Below are 21,075 nucleotides of genomic sequence, written 5' to 3' on the forward strand. Positions count from 1 at the left end.
TACCTCTTTAGTCATGGTAACAAATTCCACTGCAGCTTATACAGGGTCTGATTAAAATCTTCTCTGGGTGAAAAAGAACCAACAGTAAAAAAAAAAAACAAACCCAGAACTACCCCTCTTCTACTGCAGTACTGGACCACTTCATTTTTAGATAGATAATAAAGCTGCATTCAAAAACTATGCAGTTGATGAACATTGTTTTAATTTCTGAAACAAAAAACACCAACGATGTCACCTGAAACAAAACACGGATAAGAAAAAGCCTGTGTATAGACTGCTGCATCATTAAAATTGGATTGAAAAAAAAAACAACAACAAAAACCAACACAGAAAACGATTCATCATACATAACTTCAAAGATACTTGGTTTTGTAATACACCTATAAAGCAACAGCATGGGTCACATCAGTATGATTTTTAAAAGTAATTAACAATTCTATTCATTTATTTATAACTTACAGAGGACAAGATAATTCTGATGCAGAATCTGAATCAATACAGCACAATAAACTGCACAGCTTGCATCACACACCTGTCTGGTACACGCCCACAAAGCAGCAGCATTAACAAGATTGACTAAGGTTAGCAAGCAGCACTTGGGAGATCCAAAGTTTCAACAGAGTTGGGAACAAAGCCAGGCGCAGCACCATGGTGTCTCCATGGCGAAGTCAGAGCACAGAAGGACGCAGCCCACACACTGAGACTCATAGAAATCAAGGTTACTGCTTACTGCAAGTCAGACACAGACAAGGTCCCAGGATACAGAGCATGTCTCTTCAGCAGTACTGAATACTGTGAGCATATTAAAACTATTTATTGCTATTTCTGTTGGCTCTTTCAACAGAATGCCAAGACACCTTAAGCTCTAAGACTTTATCCTGAACATGCAATGGGCTGAACCCAGCATACACAGAAGAGCCTTAAGAATGAAGGTCACAAATTGACTCCACAGATCCATCAGGGCTTGTGTAAGAATGAAGAATTAATTTCCACAAGTACTACAGGCAATTACACACCTTCCCTCACAAAAGCAAGACTCGTTTTTATGACCAAAAAGTATACAAAACATAGCACTGCAGAAAGTTTCTTTTTCTCTTTCATCCTTTCCCCAGGGCACAACTGTTAGGTGTGGTTTGTCATCCCAGTTAGTGCAGCACTGGAACGCATGCCACTGTTCTATCAGAAGGGCTGCAGAAGAATGTACAGACAGAGGGGAGGGAAGACACAAGGCCAACTGGCATTCACCTGGGGGTTTTTGAGAAATACTTCAAAAGCAAATATTCCAACAGTTTTTCCGTTTAGTGGAATGGTTTCTCTGACTAGCTTTTTTCAGCCCTTGGGTGTGATTAAATCTCTACTCTACACACCCCAACTCTCTCAAACATAATTCTTACACTAAATCTTGACATTTATATTATTATTTTTACAAATTAATCTTTCTCTATGGAGTGTACTATAATGCTCTAGGGAGGCTTGTATGTTCCTGTGAGACTTGCAAGAGTTTTGCCAACAGGTCTGAACTCCTAAACAGATCAAAGAGAAAGCAACAAGATAAAAAGAAACAGGGTTCTCCAGACAGGTCAACCATCTCCCCTCAACAAGAAAAAAAGGATGGTTCACAGAAACAATCAGGTTTCAAATTTAGAGGAATTATGCCTTAAAATACTATAGATGTCATTCCCGTACTACTGGCTGGTTTCAGTGAATAGGAGACCAATAGTCTCACGTTATGCTTTAACTGATGAGTTACAATTTTAGGCTGTACAAACTTCATTGATATGGAAGAGTCCAAAAAGCCACACAAGCCTCACAGAGAAAGTAAGCCAGAACTGCCTACCTATGTCCACTACTTTAAAGCATCAGAAACATTACAATGTTGAGAATGCTAAGTGCAAACATACATATGAAATTCTAAAACAGATTTGCCAAAAGATTTGATAGCCAACTTTTCTTCCAATCCTGCTGCTTCAAACGTTCAACAAGCTAGGTGGCCAAGCAATAGCACAAGTAGGTCTTAAAGCCAAAACGAAATTAAATGAAGCCAACAGTGATGGTTTATTTCAGCAGAAGATGAGAATTTATACAAGAGATATATAGGTTCATATCTAAATCTAAAAAAAGAAATTAATAATAATTATTTACAATGTTATACTCAATATACAAATTTATCTGTTTACCCTGTTTTTTCCACATCCTGACTTCCAACCTAGTTTGTCAGAACACATAGTTTTTGATCAAAAAGCACTGAACCGCTGTGACACTTTTTACAAGTAGAACAAACAAACAAATAAAAAATGTGTTGAACTGCTTTAGGCTTTGCCTAAACTAGGATGAAGTAGAAACAATGCAAGTGGCCTCACCAATGAGAAGAGCAAAAAAATATTTTATTCAGCAAGGTTGGAATTTCAAGAGTTTATAAATATATATGCTAAGGATCTTAGTGTCTGGCCAGACCCATTTATAGCCTAGAATCATTTTATGCAGCAAACCAAAATGCTACACTCATTCCAAGTTCACAGATAGCTAATACAGCTAATTAAAACAGCAGCTAAATTACAAGTATAATTGAAAAATTCCCTAAAACAGTAATAGCAAATTATCAAATTCTACATCATTGATTACACAGTAAATACTCCTACTCCTAATTTTAATGATCTCATACATCATGAAAGTCCTACAGAATCACTCAAATAACGTTATGCTTTTCAGGATATATACCATTTCTAAGGATATAATGTGCAGAAAACCTAGCAATTGCATTTACCTCACATTAGGCTCTTGGGAAAAACAATTTTCCGCATCAAGAGTCAGATCTGCAGTCAGAATCATGCATAGATGTACGTGTTGAATTCCAGGAAGAACTTATAAATTAAAACTGAAACTACAACACTGAACATTTCTGAAATCTTAAGATGGATAGTGAAGAATGCACCGTGTGCTTTAGCAGCTTGCTAAGGAATCCTTCTAGTCTTTTAAAACAAATGCTTGTATTTGCTTACTAAATATGCACCTTGATCATATGCAGCATGACATCAGAACAAGCATCTGACTTAAAAAAATGAAGCTCAAAATCTCAGTGGCAATGTTTTCTATGCACACTTTTTGTTTTCCTCAGCTTTTTTTGTTAGATCTACTACTCAACTTTAAAATAATACACAATTTACTGGCCAGGAGAACTGTGGAGGTAAAAGAAGGTGGGGAGAGGGGCAGAAAGCAAGAGGACCAGGTTCCAGAGGAAACACAATTACTAGATACACAAACGTATTTTGTACACACTGAACACACAGAATAAATTTTATACACCACAACACAAAGAACTACTTCAGAAATAGATAAGAATTTGAAGCACTGGGTAATTAAAAATACCAGAAGGCAGCATCCTTACAGGGAAATAAAATGAAAAAGCACAGTAACCACCACCACCTTTTTTATGCTTGTGTACTTTTCCCTCTGTATGTAGGAAAAAACCAAAACTCTTGAGGAAAAAAAACCTTCCACACACAGACAGGGTCACACAAGTTATGAAAGAGATACTTAACAGAGGCTCCTGAGCAGATGACAAGCTATTAAGCTTTCACCTTTAGGTAGTTAGGATGATCTGATGTCTCTTTTATGATACCTCCCCCTTTTTTTAATTAAAATCTACAGTGTGTTTAACAAGCAATTCTTCCATCAATCTTTGATGTGTTTTACTTATAAAGCAGTGACAATTTTCAGTTCAGGCTCCTTAAAGTTCCAGAGAAACCATTTTCCACTCACTTGCTTTGAAAGCCATTATAACAATTTGATGAAGAACAGCAGCAGGGGGCTAACAGAAGCCAAGGCTTAGTAACAATCTTTAGATTTTTCTTCTAAGACTTTCTCACAGACCCTCCTCACAAAGATCCTCAGCGCTTTTCATCCTCTCCTCACAACCTCCCCAAAAAGATCAGTTCAAAGTGACTGTTCCTGGAGCAACTAGCTCCAGATTCTGATATTTTCTTAATTTCACTTTTACCTCTCAATTTTGAGAGACTCAACAGGAATCTGATTCCCATAATGGTGGTCATGTCCTCATCCTTTTCCTGTTGGGAAAAAATAATACACAGTAGGAGTCAAGAAGTAACTTGGGAACATCTTCTAAACTGTTATCTATTCTAAAGAAAGCACTGGCAAAGACAAATATACCCATTACTTAAAAGTCATATACAACTGGCATTCAGTTAATCAAATTAATTAGTGATTAACTGATTAATGATTTAGATACAGTTCAATGTTTTACTGCAGTATTTCTGAAACCTTCATAATGACAGTGACCCTGTAATAGTTTAATTTTTGGAATATAAAGAACCATGCAAGGCAACTGCAAATCATCTTCAACTACTCTTTAAAAATGGGAACTGTCTGTAACAAATGCCAAGTTCTTTGGTCATAGCTTCATGCAAATGTAGAAATCAAGTTTTATGGAAAACAGAACTATTAGGATAGAATCACTAAAGCATATTTTTTAATCTCTGTCTTTCTGTGCTCACCACCATTTTATTTCTTTATTATTATGGCCACTTGAAGGACAATCTTTGTTGATCAGTAATTTCGGGGAACTTCTGAAACTCCAGAGCTCTACAGATTCTTTAATTGCTATATTCAAATGATGCCACTGCGGTCAAAACACCACACATGTAATTTCTGCAACAGGAACAGCTACTTCCATGAAGCAGGACATAGCTATTCACCCCTGTCCTGGGTTCAACAACCCCAGATTCTAGTTACAACCTCAGTAGACATGGCTAGGAGCAAACATGGACTAACGGAGACCAGATACATTGCCTCCTTGAGGACAGGGGCAGCACATATGAGAAATCTGAGGTCAGAAAAGACAGATGGTGGGGATGCTCATTACAGCCAAGTCAGCCCTTGTCCTTACACTGTTAAGCTTTATGTTTTCCAACTGGTGACTCTCAGCATGTGTTTCTACTTTATTTTAGCAAGCTTGTATTTGTAAAACAAACTGGGAGAATACACTGTGGAATAAACTTTGAAATGTCTGATAACGTATCAGTACTTTCTCAGAGCAACATTAACTTTCTGCAGCACTCCCTTCTGCTAAAGTAATACACTATTAAAATGTTAATGAAATGTCTGGGGGGGGGGGGAGTTAATGATATTTTCTTTAAAAATTAAAAAAGGCACACACAAATTCTAAGTCAGTGAACTGACTTATAATCCTGTCAGTAAGCACATAAAAAGTTTTTGTTGGCTTTGAGATAATTATATCCCAAATATTGGATAAAGAAGATCCATTAATAATTTAAACTAAAGAAGTTTCAAGAAGTACAGAAACAATATCCTGAGGAACAGGAACACTTGTGTATAATTTTCTACAAGGATACAATCACTTTACAGAATTGAAAAAATATAAGGCTGAAAAGACCTCACAAGATCACACAGCACAACTCTCAGAACAAATATACATAAGTGCTATGTTACATAATATAGGCCAGATACAGAATATGCATCTAAGCATTATCCAGTCACAGCCTCCATTCAGCCTGTTCCATTATTCAAACTCTTCAACCATTTGTCTGATGTTAGGATTAAAATAAATACTTGCAATACTGTATATGTAATTGCACTGTAAGATTGTTGTGCTTGAAGTACATGACCTGGAGTTCATCATGAATGCTACTGTGGAATAATCATTTAATCAAAATTACCATTAGCATTACTTCTTTCTACATTAGTTTTCAAGTATTAATGCTTACTTCTCCAGGAGGGTAAATTTTTCCTTTGCCAGATTTTCTATTTTCAGAGAAAGAACATCTCTCACCTTTAGGAGTTTAGCCTCATTTCCCTATAATGTATTCATCACCGCTCAGCACATCTGTCCCAGCAAATCCCATTTCCTGTTCTATTCATGAGGCTCAGCAACCTGGAGATTTAGCGATTGCTGCCACACTTTTCCCATGGCCTTCTCACCTCTTACTCCCCCCCACGCACCCCGCTCCCATTGTTTATCATCTGTTCTCCCCTGCTGCAAACTGCTGTCAGATGTTCACTTATCCCTAATCTTACTTACTGCTTTTGATATTCTTTCTAATCCAACAACCTGTCAACTGGGGCATCAGCCCATGTCCAGACCAGCTGCTCTGTCACAGGCCATAAGATTCCCTCTCAGCTCCAAGAGGTATTTAAAGGATTTTGACACAGCAACCACAACGTGAAACAAATAATTAATGCTGTTTTGATCAGTGATCAGGACTTCAGTGTGACATAAGCTGACCAGTAAGAAAAACTGAGCTTTACTTTGTTTAAACTTCAGTAAACTTTAGCGTTACTGTATTAACAAGATTTTGATCAATGTCTGAAGGCCAGTACCAAAAAGCTAAGTTCTTTAACTTGTTCTGGTTAAAATTATGAAGAACAACTAATCTGAATGCAAGTCAGAGGGGCAGTGAACATTCTCTGCCTGCTGTTTAAAACATGCTTATCAATGCAACATCAACTTGTGTAGAGTTTTCAAAGCACAGGAGCTGACCTTTTACAAGTTACACCTGAAAATACAAATGTATTTTAAATATGGCAGCACTTGAGGTAATTAAAACACACTTGTATTTTCAGGAATGTAATAACACATATCCCATATATATATCCCATGAGTTTCATCCCATATAGAAATCAAAACCAGACATTTTAAAGAATACTACCATTTACAGAAAATGTCTAATTTCCATAATATTCAGATTTGCTATAAACACTTAAAATGTTACAGTGTTCATCTGCTTTAAAACATACCAAATAAACATAGTGTCATTGCTGAAATGATTCAGATGACAGATATTTTTGTACTGAGAAAATTAAGTTTCTGCTATTTAAGCAAACATATGTATTTTGATCCAAACTGGAAAACAAATACAGCACTTAGTTGTTGAACAACATGAACATGATTTTACTTCTATGATCTACAAGAGATGGTACCAAACAAGTAAAATAATGCCTACTTTATACCATGCAGTACTTGTATTTCACAAACACATACAAAATACTATAAAATCTCAGTGATGGATTTTATAACATGGCTCATTCACTTCAAACTAAACCAATTCTATTCTTAGGGCTTGTCTATACCAGGACAGTAATAAAATGAAGCCCAAGTAAGTGCTTTGATGAACTTGAATTCTGCTAGTTAAAACTCCATTAAACCCCCGTGTGGACACAGTCATTCAGTTGAGTTTACTGCTCCCTTAGGGCATGCACTGGAAAGTTAACATGGATTAAGGTAGGGTATAAATTCAAAGTGCAATCATACTTTGAAAATGGTTTAACATAAACAGAACCAGACTCTTTGTTGTAGAATGAGACGTGGAGTTAATCAGGGAAGTCCTGTGTAGACAAGCCCTTGCAGATGAGGCGACTGGAATGGTATTGTCAAAGCCAGTGGTTTTCAACCTCTTCATCTGCAGACCTGGAGACATCTTCCAGTGAAGCTGCAGACTTTGGCAGTACATTAAAATCTGCTGATTGATCTGCTTTTCTTAGCTGACTCACATGGATGACCTACAAGTAGTCTAACGGCACTCTATGAGCTACATATCAGAACTTGAAAAATACTGGTTTAAGCTAACTACAACTTACGTACCTCTTCCTAATACTCAATCTTAATTACACAGCTATTGCACAGTAACCCAAGTAACCTAGCTACTGATTACATTAAATGAGATTTTAATGTTCATTTATGCAACTGTAAACACATTTTCAGCCCTGTGCAAGGAAGTTAAAAAAGGTTAAAAAAGTTTTAAAAAGCCTTATGCTTTCCCGTAAGTGACATGTGCATAATATGACTGACCTAAAAATGCATTGTTTTGTCACAGCCAACTACTTTTCACATATTTACTTCAAAAACCCTACACTCACTTGTCAAAGCATGCTGATAGAGAAATTAAGGTTAATACAACATAATATTTGCTGAAAAAAAACCCAAGTATTAGTGTTGTTTTCCACTACTAATCTTATTAACAAATTCTTCTCATTTCCCCCTTTAGCAATTCATAAAAGTCCCATACAAAAATAACTTGTACAAATTTCCAGAGTTGAATTCAAGTTATATGACAAAGCAGAAGCAGATACACCTAGATTCCTTAATTTCTTCTTTTAAACCTGTGCTCTAATTGCAAAGAGCACTGCTTCTCCCAAAGGAAATTATGCTCCCTCAGTATTTAATTCCCTAATATTTCAGTTTTCTTTCACCCACATAAAAGAATTATACTGCGCTTCAACCATAATTCCAGTTAACACAGCAGCCATCAGATCAGTCAGATCAAAAATATGTCTCATCCAGGATTCTACCTCTGGCAGAAACCAAAGTGCCTAAGGAAGAATATACTGTTAAAATACTCTCAGCCTCCTGCAATTTGCAGCTCAGGGACTTCCTGAGCTAGAAGCAGTTATGTTTGCATTTAAGATTAATACTATGTACTGACATAATAGACTTGACAAGCTGAAGAAAATGAGACAAATTCTGCAGCAAAAATGGCATCTCCTTTTATTGCACTGCTTTGAAAAAAATGAACTACAAATAAATATATTACTCAGTAGCATATTTCCTACTACTAGAGCCTTTTGAAGATTCAACAGAAGACTCACTTGTTTGAACAGGTAACTTAAAAATCTGTTTACTCCCTCAACAGCATCATTTTTAATTGTCAAAACAGAAAAGAATGTTTTATGTTTAGAAAAAAGCAGACGGAAGTCCCAGAGAATGTTTCAGGCAGCTGGGCACATTCATGTTGCAATTTCCATACAAAAAAAAAAAAAAAAAAAAATTTTGAATGCAAAATCAGATTGTTAATGTTATTGTAACACTGCACTGCTTTGCTTTTTTCATCTTCAAAGATTTCAAGATACTAATGATACAGGTCTCACTTTTTTCTGCATGTATACATATTTTAAACTTCATGACATCTCCAAGACAGTTAAATTGTAAGGCACAGAAACAGAGTGGTTGCTCATGGTCACACAAGAAACCAATAGTCAATCTAAGGTTAAAAATAGAAATTCCTTCTTCACTGATGAATTGCGCATTACTGCTGAAGTACATTTTCTACCCATTTTAAAGTTCATGTTGTGTTAAAATCTACAGACTTGAGAATTACTTCAATATGACTGTAAAACTCCAAGAGATTTTAACTGAATTCCCTTAACACCAAATGAAAATATCATGCATTAAAATTAAACTGAAGGGTGCATTTTTCACATTCAACTTCAAAGTGAATGACTCTAAATATTAAATCAATAGTGGAAATGCAATGAATGCTCAGGCACTGAGCATTCTGCTACTCTTAAGTGCAGAAGGAATGTGAAGCTCACGAACAGCAAATAGTTCCAATTTGCCACTACTGAATGTACAGTTCAGCCGATACAGATGGAGTTTTTGAGGTTTATCCCACATCGCTGAAAGAGTTGCCTATTCAACATCCCACAGGCAATTCAAAATACAAACTCACTCACATGCATACTGGGAAAATTACTGATGGTTAATACTAGTCTAGTAGCAAACTTCTAAAAGTTCCTGGGCAGACTGCAAGTATATGTTTATATAATGCAAGGAAACAGTGGCAAGAACTCTCTTGCCAGAACAACCTTCAAACACAAAGCTACAGGAACCTGAGCTAGACCCACAAAGGCTTTGATATGTGAGCTCTGGCCAAAAGTTTTTGTAACAGCTCAAGGTATTATTCCCCCAGCTAGATGCTTCCCCCTGTGAGCTGATGCTTTGCCTCCCCTTGAAGGATACTGTCCCCAGCACAGAGGTCACCAAAAAGAATATGCAAATGCAATTCATTTAGTTCTGTGCAAAGCTCAGCAATTTAGCTTAAAGGGCTGCTGGAGGTCTGAACTGGAACAGCAGAGTAAAAGCTGGAGCAAAACTACTTTCTGCTGATTCTCACAGGGTAATAACTGCTACCATGGGGACAAATAATTGCATGCAGTAACTTCTCAAATTATTACAAGATTGACCAGAGCTCTCTCTGTTAAAGCCCTGTGTTAGGGTCCAAATCCAACAGACAGAACCACTGACATCCCTGCTTAGGTGCTGATTAAGAAGACTACATTGAATACAAGTTCCCATTTGGCTACTTAATGCTGCCCCAACTCCTAACAACTCTTCTCAACTGTTACTTCTCAGAGTCTACTTCGTGACAGACTCAGCAGAATTATTAAACTTGATTTTTTTTTTTGTCTGTCTAATATATAGGCCAGTGCCTGGATAACACATACAAAAGAGCTGAAGATTTACACACCAATGTGTTTCCCAGCAGTGAGCACACTCTGCTGTGATGTGGGAAGCAGTATTAATTGAAGCAAGATCTTGCAGACTGACTACCACATCCCAGGGAAATGCCCTAGCCCCTGGGCACTGAGTTAATCTCTCATTAGCCATCCCTCCAGTCTCTTGAATACATTATTTATGAAAAGCAGAAAATCTTCAATAGGAAAAAGTGAAAAGAGATTTACCATGGAGTTTCTGGTAAAGAAGCCAATTCTTCAGGACATGATATATGTTTAAAAAAAAACACAAACAAAAAACCACCAAAAACCAAACCCACTTTAGATAACAAATCAATTTGCACTTAGGGGGCAAGTACACATTAAACCCAGCCACATGCTATCCTATATGTGAGAAAAATTAATTATCTTCTTTCAATACCAAGCAGAACAAAAATATGTAAATAGGGTTTCTACCAACAAAATGAAGAGGATATTCATCAGGCTAACTGAGATACTTCATCCATCTCTCACCTCACTTAAAACAACATGGCTTACTTGACTGAGGGCCCCACCTGGAGGAAAGGGCCAATAGCTGAAAATCCTAAGTAGTAAGTGAGGGCCATTTTGAGGAGCTGTTAAGATACTTATTTTGAAGAACACCGTTTAAAACTGTACCTTACCCCTCCACGCTAACCCTAACCAAATATTCCTACAGTTTGCTGAATTCCATGACTCCTTTACTGCACTTTTATTTCTACCTTTGCACTACAGAAAGAGGGAACAAATAATTTTAAAAAGTGATTGGTACAGTGATTTGTCTGGTAAGCCAGGCTATTCGCCACAGCTTGGATGCCTAACACCAAGCTACATGTCGCCTCAGTCTGCATTGTTCAAAACCTAGAATTCCTTCAGAAGGTACACACCTACTTTTATGCTCTATAGGAAACATTGAGAACTCATCAATTTCACGTAAAGTATGAGTGGGCAAACGAAGAGGACGATCAAAGATCTCACAACCCTCTACTGAGAGAGCAGATCCACCATCAGCATAAATTGCTGTACCATTGGGAACTGCTACAACTTAAGACAACCCTTATGACAGCAAAATAACCAGAAACGTTTTCCTTGTGGTCTTTTGGAAGAGTATTTCTATATGTAACCAATGTAACTGGTTCAATCCAAAGGATGACTCAAGCTCTTACAACACAGGGGAACTCAGGACTCAAGCACAAACCTAGAAGGACATTGCTGGAGTTTTCTCTAACATGATAGAAACCACTTTAGTTCACTGGAAGTACACACAACTCTGTTTCCGTATGTGTCTGAACATCCAGATACCCGAGCTGGTCAAAACACTAATCCAATCTTTGGGCCTGTGATTTTGAATGTCTTAAGCACCTCTGAGAACAGGCAGATGACCTTCTGAGTCTCTGGCTCCACCCTTAATCAGGGTGGACCACAATTTTCTTCAGGTGCATAACCTGTGTAGGCTTAAAACAGCAGTTTGTTTAGACTTATCCCCTCTCTTCCCGCTCCCAAATGGATCCCCCTTCTGATGTCTTGCAGTTTTCTGGTGGTCTGTAAACCTGCTAGAACTAGAGTGTTTAGAACTCAGTCGGGTGCAGGTTGAATGGATGAAGTCACACCAACAGGGTAAACTGCGATATTATTCACCTGTATCTAAATTTATGTTCCACTTTATACAGACTGAACTGTTTCAGCTACAGTGATGGGATCCAAATTACATCCACAGAAGTAGCATTTCATTTAGGTGAAATGTCTAGGAATCAATGCTGTAAAATAAATGTTCATTAATGCTCAGAAATAATCTTAAAATCACATGTATGTAAAAACCCTTTCAGTTTCCTGTTTGCACAGAAAAGCAGTAGTTGTAAAACACAAAGTCATAAAATAACTCCCATTTCATATATGTTCTTGGGCAAAGAATTTGTGTTGAAGTATCAATGTCTATTTTAGAAATGTACCTGTTTGAAAATAGATTGCAAAATCTTAATCTTCAAGGCCCAAATTATCCTTCATCAATGTTATATGAACACAAGAATACGCATCAGTGAATCTTCTTCAGACTATAATGAACTATAGTGGACATGTTACAGCTTCACAAAATGTACCTGTAAGATCACCCAAACCTTCTGCTTACATCATGATGGCACATATTGCATCCAAACTAGTTTCAGTTTTCATAGTGCAACAAATGTCAGTATTTAAGTTTTCCTCATATAGATTATTCTCTTATTCAGAAAGACTTTTTTATAAGATCTGGGTTAAGCTCAGCAAGCAGGTGCAGGGAATCCATGGAAGGGGGAAACTAATATTACTCTAAGATACAGCAGCAATTAGGAACCAAGAAGAAGAAAAGTTTTTTTTTTAGCTAGTGAATAAAAAAGTTGGACAGGGGGAAGACCTACTCAGCATAAAACCATTAAGATCAAGGGCTAGATTTCGTAAATAATTTTCAGTCTTAGATGAGTGGTGGAATTTTTAGAAATTCTTAAGCAGATCATGCACCTAGTTCATTTAGATTTTAAACCCTAAACTGTTTAGTTATTTAATAGGGTTTTCAGCAGGCCTAAATCCCTTTGAAACAATTAGTCAAATGGCTGAAAATACTATTTCCTCTGGTTAGTAAGTCAGTTTTTAAATACAAGATATGTTTTTAATAAACACAGGACTTGTCTCCCAGGTCAGGTGCAGGAAGTTGTGCATTTGTTGTTTATGCTCCCGGTAGGCTGGACGAAAGCCAGCTCCTGTACAAATGTCATATAAACTACAATTTCATGTTCATTTTAAGGCAGTGTTGTGGCCAAGAGAAACAGTCTCTGCCCTCAGCCAGCCCCCCAAACACTCATCCCTAACCACCACATTACCACCTTCCCTTTGCCAGCATAAGCATTTGAATTAAATCAAAAGATTTTGTTCAGGTTAAAACTAACTTTTTTTTGGCCAATTAGTTATTACCTGGACCACATTCCTCATCTAGCTCCATGCTGCGGCACAAACACTTGTGCAAGGAGAAGAAGTAGCAAGATGTGCAGAAAAGACAAGTCTGTATCTTTTGGTGGCAATACTGGTCTCTGTCAAATCATAGCACGCAACCAAACACATCCTCGTTTCTTCTTCACCATACTCATCTCATTGAAGGTACTTTTATTCAATTAAATGTAATTTTGTAATACTGTTTTGTACATTTTAATTAAATCTCACTTTTCATGTAAATAGAGCATGACTCAGAAATTAAAATAAAATTAAGAAGTAACTAACCCAGAAAAATTCAGAACATGAAAGAATGTTCTTCAGGTTTTCTGATCCCTAAAAATAAATCATGAATTCAATGGAAAGCCTTCACCTGTTCACAAATGTTTTACTTATCCCAAGATGAGAAGTAGGCTTTCTTTAGGAAAATTATATACAAAATGTATTTTTAAAAAAGGTGAAAAGATGGATTTATCTGTTTTGATGCAAGCTACTTGAACCCTTGCTTTTCCTTATCTCATTGCTGGACTTGGAACACAGCTCCTCTATGTGCATTCCCTTTTCTGCATTTTCAACTGATGTGTTTAAGAGCAACACAAAGCAAGAGAAGATACGGTCTGCAGCGTACATTTCCAGGGGCTGTCCAAATCCTGCTGCATTGTCACTTCCATGCCTCTCCCTGGGTAAGAGTTCAGCCTGGACGGGCCAATGCTGCATCATCAGCTACAGAAACAACCAGCTTCGCGCATGACCTCTCTCACACAAAAAATGTTCAAGGAATCCTTTATTGCAAGAAGCGACTTCCCTTTCGCACCTTGCCTGCCACTGACCGAGGTGCCAGTTCTCAGGGATCCTGTGAAAGGTGACTGACGTAAAAATGCTGACCAGGCATGATTTCTCAATGTAGCAACCTGCTGCGCTAAGGGCTAGTCAGCAATGGGCTCGATCTGAAGACTACCAGCACCAAAGCAAGGCCCAAATCAAGAGGTGTCCACTCAAAGGTGAAAAACCATAACGGGGTTAAGACGACAGTCTCGGACCTCGCTGAGGTTGCGGACACCGGGGGTCATGGCAGGCCCGTGGAGGCGCTGGAGTGGGTGGCAGACCCCACGGCAGTGACCCCACGGCCTTCCCGGCTACGACCGCTGCGCGACTAGCACCCCGCCGGCCCCGCTGCCCAGGGAAGGCTGCTGTGGGAGGGTAGCGGGAGCGCAGCCGGCGGAAGAGCGGTTCCGGGCGGGGCGGTAGGGCGCCATGCGCCTGAAGCACCGCCGCCCTCTCCCAAAATGGCGGAGGCGCGGGGAGATGACAAGACGGCAGAGGGGACTGCGGGCCAGCCAGCCCATCTCCCTCGGCCTCCAGGCCCGCCGCGCGGCTACGAGTCAGCAGGGGCTCCTCCGCCCGGGAGAACGAAGGGGCTAGTGAAAGGGACGGGAGGATCTGGCTCGGCCGTGAGGGAAGGGGCTGGGCTGGGCGGGCGCCAAGGGGCGAGCTGCTGGAGCCACTTACCTGTCTGTAACAGAGGCGGTAAGGCCGCAGGTAGATGGAGGAGGTGCAGGGTTTGAGCGCCAGATCCTCGATGGCCTCCATCCCTGCCGGGGCAGCGGCCGCCAGGAGGAGGAGGAAGGAGAGAGGCGCGCGCAGCCGCTGGCGGCAAGGCCGAGGACGGCGAGCAGGCCCGGGGCACCGGCGCGGTACGGAGTCCGGCAGCTCCTTCCCTCCGTGCGGGCCGGCCCGCGGACGGGGCTGCGGCACCCTGCTGCTCGCTTCCCTCTAAGAGAAGAATGCTAGGTTTCATTCCCAAAACGGAGACGCGGGTAGCAGCTCGCAGGAGTCTTGCCACTTTTACTCCTTAAAACCACCTACTTGTGCTGCTGTTTTCTTAAAAGTTGGCAAAGGTTCTCTGGGGGGGGTCAGTCATTTGCACACATTACACCAAAATGTATGTGTTACTCCTGCATTAAACAGAAAACAGGTCCCCCCCTTGCGAGCCTGAAGGCTTGATGTAAGCTGTGTGCTGAATTTTGCTGCGATCCTGGGCATGTGTCATGTTTTGCAGGATGATGACCTTGATGAGACACTGGAGCAGATTGCTTCGGAAAGTTGTGGATACCCTATCCCTGGAAGTGTTCAAGGACAAATTGGACAGGGATTTGACCACCTGATTGCGTTGAAGATGTGCCTGTCTGTGGCAGGGTGGTTGGAACTAGCATCTTTAAGGTCCCTTCCAGCCCACACTATTCTGTCATTCTATGAAAAGCGCAATCTCATTTCTGCCTGCATTGTGTTTTCATGTCAAAATGGGAGTTTTATGAATGGTGTGGAAAATGCAGGTACAAATAAAGACTTGTTGGTAGCCAGCAGTGTGTCCTTATTTTATACTGTGGTATTCTATGTGAAAGTAATGGAAGTCTTCATAATAATGGTTCTATGATTTGCTGCTTTTCAAACTTTACCTCTCAGGGTCGGCTTCAGTCGTGGCTACATACCCAGTCCACGACAGAAGAGTAAATGCAGTTTTATTAGACTCCCCTGGCTGTTTTCAGCAACAAAGTTACAAAATAATTACCCTCCCCCCACCCCTTAAAAAAAAAAAAAAAAAACTCTATTAGATTTAGGGATTTCCTGATTTTCATGGGAGTTTGTTCATCGTTATGTAACATTAGGTTAAATTCCCTTTGGTTTTTTAATACTCCTGATAATGATTTTCTAGATTCATTAGCAACAGAGCTCGCAATTTGTGGTGTCTGAATTGTGTTCACTTGCCACGCAGATGTTTCAGTGCGCAGCTATTTTAGTTTCTGTATAAGTCAAATTATTTTGTCAATATGTTGACCACACAGAATAATTTGAAATTTCTTGTGTTTCTTTTTTTCTCTTTCAATCTATTTCTCTTGCATCACAAAGAAAGTACCACATATGTTATGTGGTAGGAAGCATCTTAGCAGTATAGCTAAAAAAAGCCAGCTCCAGCAATTAAAAAACTCACTAAGAAGTAAATAAGACAGCATTTACATTGCAAAATGCTTACAATCAGTTCTGATAATGCAAGTGACAGGTGTTTGGTAGGACTGAATAGCGTGTTTTTTAAAGTATATTTGCAAAGCTGTTGTAACAAAAAGGCTACAATGTATTTTACTAGCTGACTTTGAAAATATTTGTGTAACTCTATTTGCATCATTGGCTATGTCCCTCTATTCTGGGTTTCTTTCAGAATGATCTTGAGGTCATTCAGAGCTCCTGGGAACTTAAGCTATATTTTTCTATTAAATTATTTCAGTCTTCCAAGTCCAGTTCAAGTATAAACACAGTTTCCATGCACAGCAAGTTTACAGTATCTCTGTTTGCTTATGTTAAAAGTTACCAGCTACCCACGTTGATTCAGCCAGTTAGATTGCCATTTTCAATAAACATTCTGACACCACTTTAAGGTTTTGAGTGTGTGTGTGTTTTGGGGAACATGTCATAGCATGTGATGGATTGCTTATTCCATTCTTAGTATTAGTTGGGAAGCTTTGGGGTTGTGATGTGTCACAGACCTGATCTCGCTAATGTACGTGGAACAGTTGAGTTCAATGTCACAGGGAAACACATTTCAGGGTGCTCTAGCGTTACACTTGCAGATGAAAGTGGTAGACTTCTCTATTGGAAAATGTTCTTTGTAAGTCTGCTTGCTGAACTAAGGGTTTAACAGACTGAGGAGCTGCCTTAGTGTTATCTTTTTACAGTTGAAATCTGAGCAAGAAAATAAATAGGAAAGATAATGCCCTGTGTAGTGGGACTAGGATTGAGTAGCTGGACCTGATTTTCATTACTATTCTTCTTTAAGGCCTAGATACCCCATGCAGCAAGTGGCTTTGCCTTTGTCAGCCCAGGAACAATCCTGAGAAGGAAATTCCCAATTCCAAAGGCCAATAAGGGGAACAATTTATATTTGCATGGATGAGATGCACTTCTTCTTTCCTGTTCCTTTGCACTACTTTTGTGTCTTCTCTGCACTGACCAGTGCAGCGACACTGACCTGGCCCAAATGCACTGGCTTCACAGCGAGAAGTATGAGAGGATACAATGCAGAGACACTACTAAGCAGCTCAGCTTAGGGGTCGGGAGAGCCCTGTTCACACATAAATTCCCACCATGGCACATGCCCACATGCCACTTTGCTGGAGTAACTTGATTCCAGAGGACGTTGAGAGACCAGGATTTTTTGCTCACACAGATCGCTGCCCCATATGGATTTATAACTTCAGATAACAATCAGCTTGCAGATCTCTGAACTACTCTGTTGTGTGTTATTTGACATCCCTGTGTGCCTGCTCCTTTTTAAAGCAAAAGTACTAGTGGTGGTGTTCCTCTAAAAACTTTTGAAAATCGACATTCATAATTCCAAAGTGTTCAAGGACTGTGTTCATGTCTGTTTTATTCAGTAAGATGGTTGTGATACTAACATTAAAGCCTGTGTTTAACTGCTTGCAAAATCTTTTATTTTTGATTAGTACTACTACAGAAATTATCATTTACATTTCTATGATGCTGTGCCTAGATAATTAATTCCCAAACTTCTTACATCCTGGATTACTCATGGCTATCATAGTTTCTTTGCAGAGCACAATCCAGGTTTATGCTCCTAACTGAAAGAAGCTTTCAATGATATATTCCCCCAAACCAACTACATTGTGCCATCATATCTTCCTTGCTAAGTGTTACTGTTACTTTGACTCCCAAAACCCAGGAAAGCGTTAGAATGACAGTTTGCCTTTCACTATGTTAAATGTGTTCCTTTACCTTCTTTAGAAGAGGCTTCTGTATTATATGTTGTTTTCTTGCCTTTTAAAATAAGAGAGAAAGGTTGTGAATGTTGTTATGTCTGGTTCCCTCATGGGTTCTTTAGTTTTCTGGAGCTGCTGGTCTCCTATTGTAAGCTACTAAAATCTAGATGTTGTGCTGGCACAGGCTCTGACAGGTCTGAGGATGGTTTGTGTAACTGTGATAAACAGCCTAATAAAGAAAAGCAAAAAACAGGAGTGAAAGTTTGTTTCTTTCCTGGAAAGAAGGATCAGCAGAGTAGGTCAACAGGCAGAACGGAAAAGAGAAGTGTCTTGTCTGGATTTGAAGAGTCTTAAGGGAATATTCATTGGGATTTCTTATAAAAAATGAAATGTTAACCTTAGTGTTAAAAATGAATTCTTTCCGCAGGGTAGGGTTCTCTGTTTAACAGACTTCTCTTTCCTTCAAAGAAGTGTTTGCTCTGTGTTACTTTGTGAGTAACTTTTATTACCAGCAAAATACCCAATCAATTTTTCAGTTGCTGTTTTAAAAAAACATCCCCTTGAGCTTGAAGTTTCTGCCAGCAGAGTTCTTCCTTCCCTGGCCCTTACAGAGCCAGTCCTTGGGCATGTATTCTGCAGAGGGTCAGGTTGCATCCTCATTAGCAGTTTGTTTTATTGCTGTTTGCTTTGGGACGCAAGGGGAATGTTTCCTGTGCAAGCTTGGTGCTACTGCCCTTCTGCTCGTGGTGGCTCCCGGAGCCAAGCGCACACTCACCTCCACCTGCGTGCATGGGTATGGGTATGCAGGGAGCCAGGATAGCCCTTTGCCACCTGCCCTAGCCCATCTGTTCAGGCATTAGCCCTACTGTTTACTGTGGGTGGGCACCTAGGAATGTCCCTTGTGGTACTTCCCTCTTCCTGCTGGAGCTTAGCAAAGTGCCTGAGCTGCTGGGCTCATTCATGCACAGTTAAGCAGCACTTTTTCCATAGTGATCTTTTGTGCGTGTGCGTGTCTGCATGTGCTTTTAAATATAACCAGCAGTCCTTACCAGGCTTGCTTTGCTCTTTGACATTCCATTGCTCATGAACAAAAAACACCAAGTCCTCATCCTTTCTTATCTTCAGAGGGCTCCTTATTTTATTACAAAGTGTCATTACTTTCTTATATTTTTTTGATACTTATGAGTACTGTAGTTACTAAGATATTGCATGAAAGCAACTAGAGGCGTGCTGACTTGCAATTCTCAGTTTTCATTCTTAAAAAATGCTTTCTAACCCTTATGGTTGCAGAAAAAAAACAGGAAATGCAAACGATGGTAAAACTATGGTCTGTTAAACACAGGACCTGTGCCAAGGCAGTGACACATATTTGGTAGACAGGCTTTGATGTTGGGGTGGGAGATAACCTGAATCCCCAGCACTAAGGGAAAGCAGCTCTAAAGGGGCTGCTGAAGCCAACAGGCTTTGGCTGACCCAGGATCCAGCTGCATGCCTGGTTCAGCCCCGTGCAGCAGCAGATGGCTGGGACACCAGCAGAGCCATTGTCTTCTGCCTGGAAACTGCTCCCAGAACATCCTCCTCCTCATCATCTCCCCGGACTACATGCATTTTTTGTTAAGGGTATCAGGAAGGTTGGACACCTTTGCTGTACAGGCTTACTGGGAAGGATCAGTGAAAATGTCCCAAATCCAGTATCTCCTGTAATCTTCTGTTGGGAATCCTTATGGTTGGCACATTGAAATCTCATCCTCTTCATGTGGGCCATCCTTGCATTGCCACAGAGATGTTAGTTTTGAGCACTTCTCTGGGGTTCCTTCTGTAATGAAGTGGCTGTTGTGAAGTTTGGCTTCTAAAGTTTACCCCTTAGGCTTCTTCAGAAAAGCAAGCCTGAAGCTGCCAATATCTAGCTTTTAATTATTATTCAGTTCTGGGGCATAACCACCCTGGTTACATTCATGAAAGTCAGGAATCATGCTTATGCGATTCTTCTGGCATTGTAAATAGAGCCCTAGAGAAATTTGTTTTTATTTTAGTAGTAACTTTTATGAGAGATTACTTTTCTTTTAAAATAATTTACATTTCTATAACAAAATATGAAATTAGAGGTCTTACACTGCAGTGCATAACATTATGATGTTCCAACAGTTTTATTCACCATCAGTTGGTTCAGAGTTGCTTTAATCACATGAATAGCCTCAGTCCAAAGAACTCAGAGTAATTATTCATGTATGGGTTTGCAGAATTTGGTTCATAAGGACTGACACCATGAGCAAGAAAGGTATGGTACATGGTATTGCTGATGCACACCACAATGAGTTAGAGGAATATTTCAGTTTGTTTCTCTTAGATGTTTTCCTTAGTTCCTCCTTGTTTTCAGACAAGCCAAGTCTCTTTTAATGAGAAGCAACCATCTTGGTCTTTACTTTGCAAAGTCAAGTACAGTCTCATGGCTGTAGTGGAAAACTTACTTGTGCCTAGTAGAATATTGTAATTTCACAGAAGAGCTAAAATTTATCTATCTATTTATCTATCTATCTATCTATCTATCTATCTATCTATCATCTGCCTTGTGAAATGAAAAGCTGATACAAAGCTCTTTTTTCAGTGCATATCATCATTAAAATCCTTGAACTAAATACAGCAAGAAAAAATAATTTAAATATATTAATTGCAAGTATGGATGTCATGTCATCAAATCAATCTCTAAAAATACCAGAAAAAAAACCTCTTCAATGTAAACAGGTAATATGTCAATTAGACAGTTCATAAGATACTCAATATAATATGACAAGTTGCAATATGGTATAATGTAGAAAGAGGGAGGTGATAACATGGGAAGTAAATCCTCATTTCTAGCTTTTCAGCTGGGGGAAGAGCAAACACATAGTCTGAAAAAAAAGAAGAAACAATATGCATGCAAAATTTAGATCTTTTAAATTATTTTAATTACTATCTAACAAATGTTGCCTACAGCTAACAGAGTGAAAAAGATTAGAGGGAAGACTGATTTTTCAATAAGCTCCTCTCTAATGAGGGAAAAAAGAAAATGATAACACCTTGTTGTTTG

General features: G+C 39.3%; 1 protein-coding gene across 5 annotated transcripts in view; it reads right to left on the minus strand.

Annotated features, from left to right (window-relative positions):
• The window catches only part of NUDT14 (nudix hydrolase 14), a 63,861-nt gene extending 48,944 nt beyond the window's left edge, over nt 1–14,917 (minus strand). For 2 of the 5 annotated variants that reach the window (XM_062630698.1, XM_062630695.1), the window contains exons 1-2: nt 14,749–14,881; nt 3,998–4,064 (exon numbers count right to left, since the gene is read on the minus strand). Coding sequence is in view for 3 of the 5 variants with exons in the window: in XM_062630694.1 (XP_062486678.1) it covers nt 14,749–14,829 (81 nt within the window). In the remaining 2 variants the exon portion in view is untranslated. Of the gene's footprint in view, nt 1–3; nt 31–532; nt 580–3,997; nt 4,065–14,748 lie in introns of those variants that run through there. The other 3 variants (XM_062630694.1, XM_062630693.1, XM_062630696.1) reach the window with 3 other exon arrangements.
• Nucleotides 14,918–21,075: the final 6,158 nt, after the last annotated feature.

This window comes from Pezoporus occidentalis, unplaced genomic scaffold (genome assembly GCF_034315485.1).
Source record: "Pezoporus occidentalis ecotype Australia unplaced genomic scaffold, CSIRO_AGI_Poc_V1 ctg36, whole genome shotgun sequence".
Classification (NCBI taxonomy): Eukaryota; Metazoa; Chordata; class Aves; order Psittaciformes; family Psittacidae; genus Pezoporus; species Pezoporus occidentalis.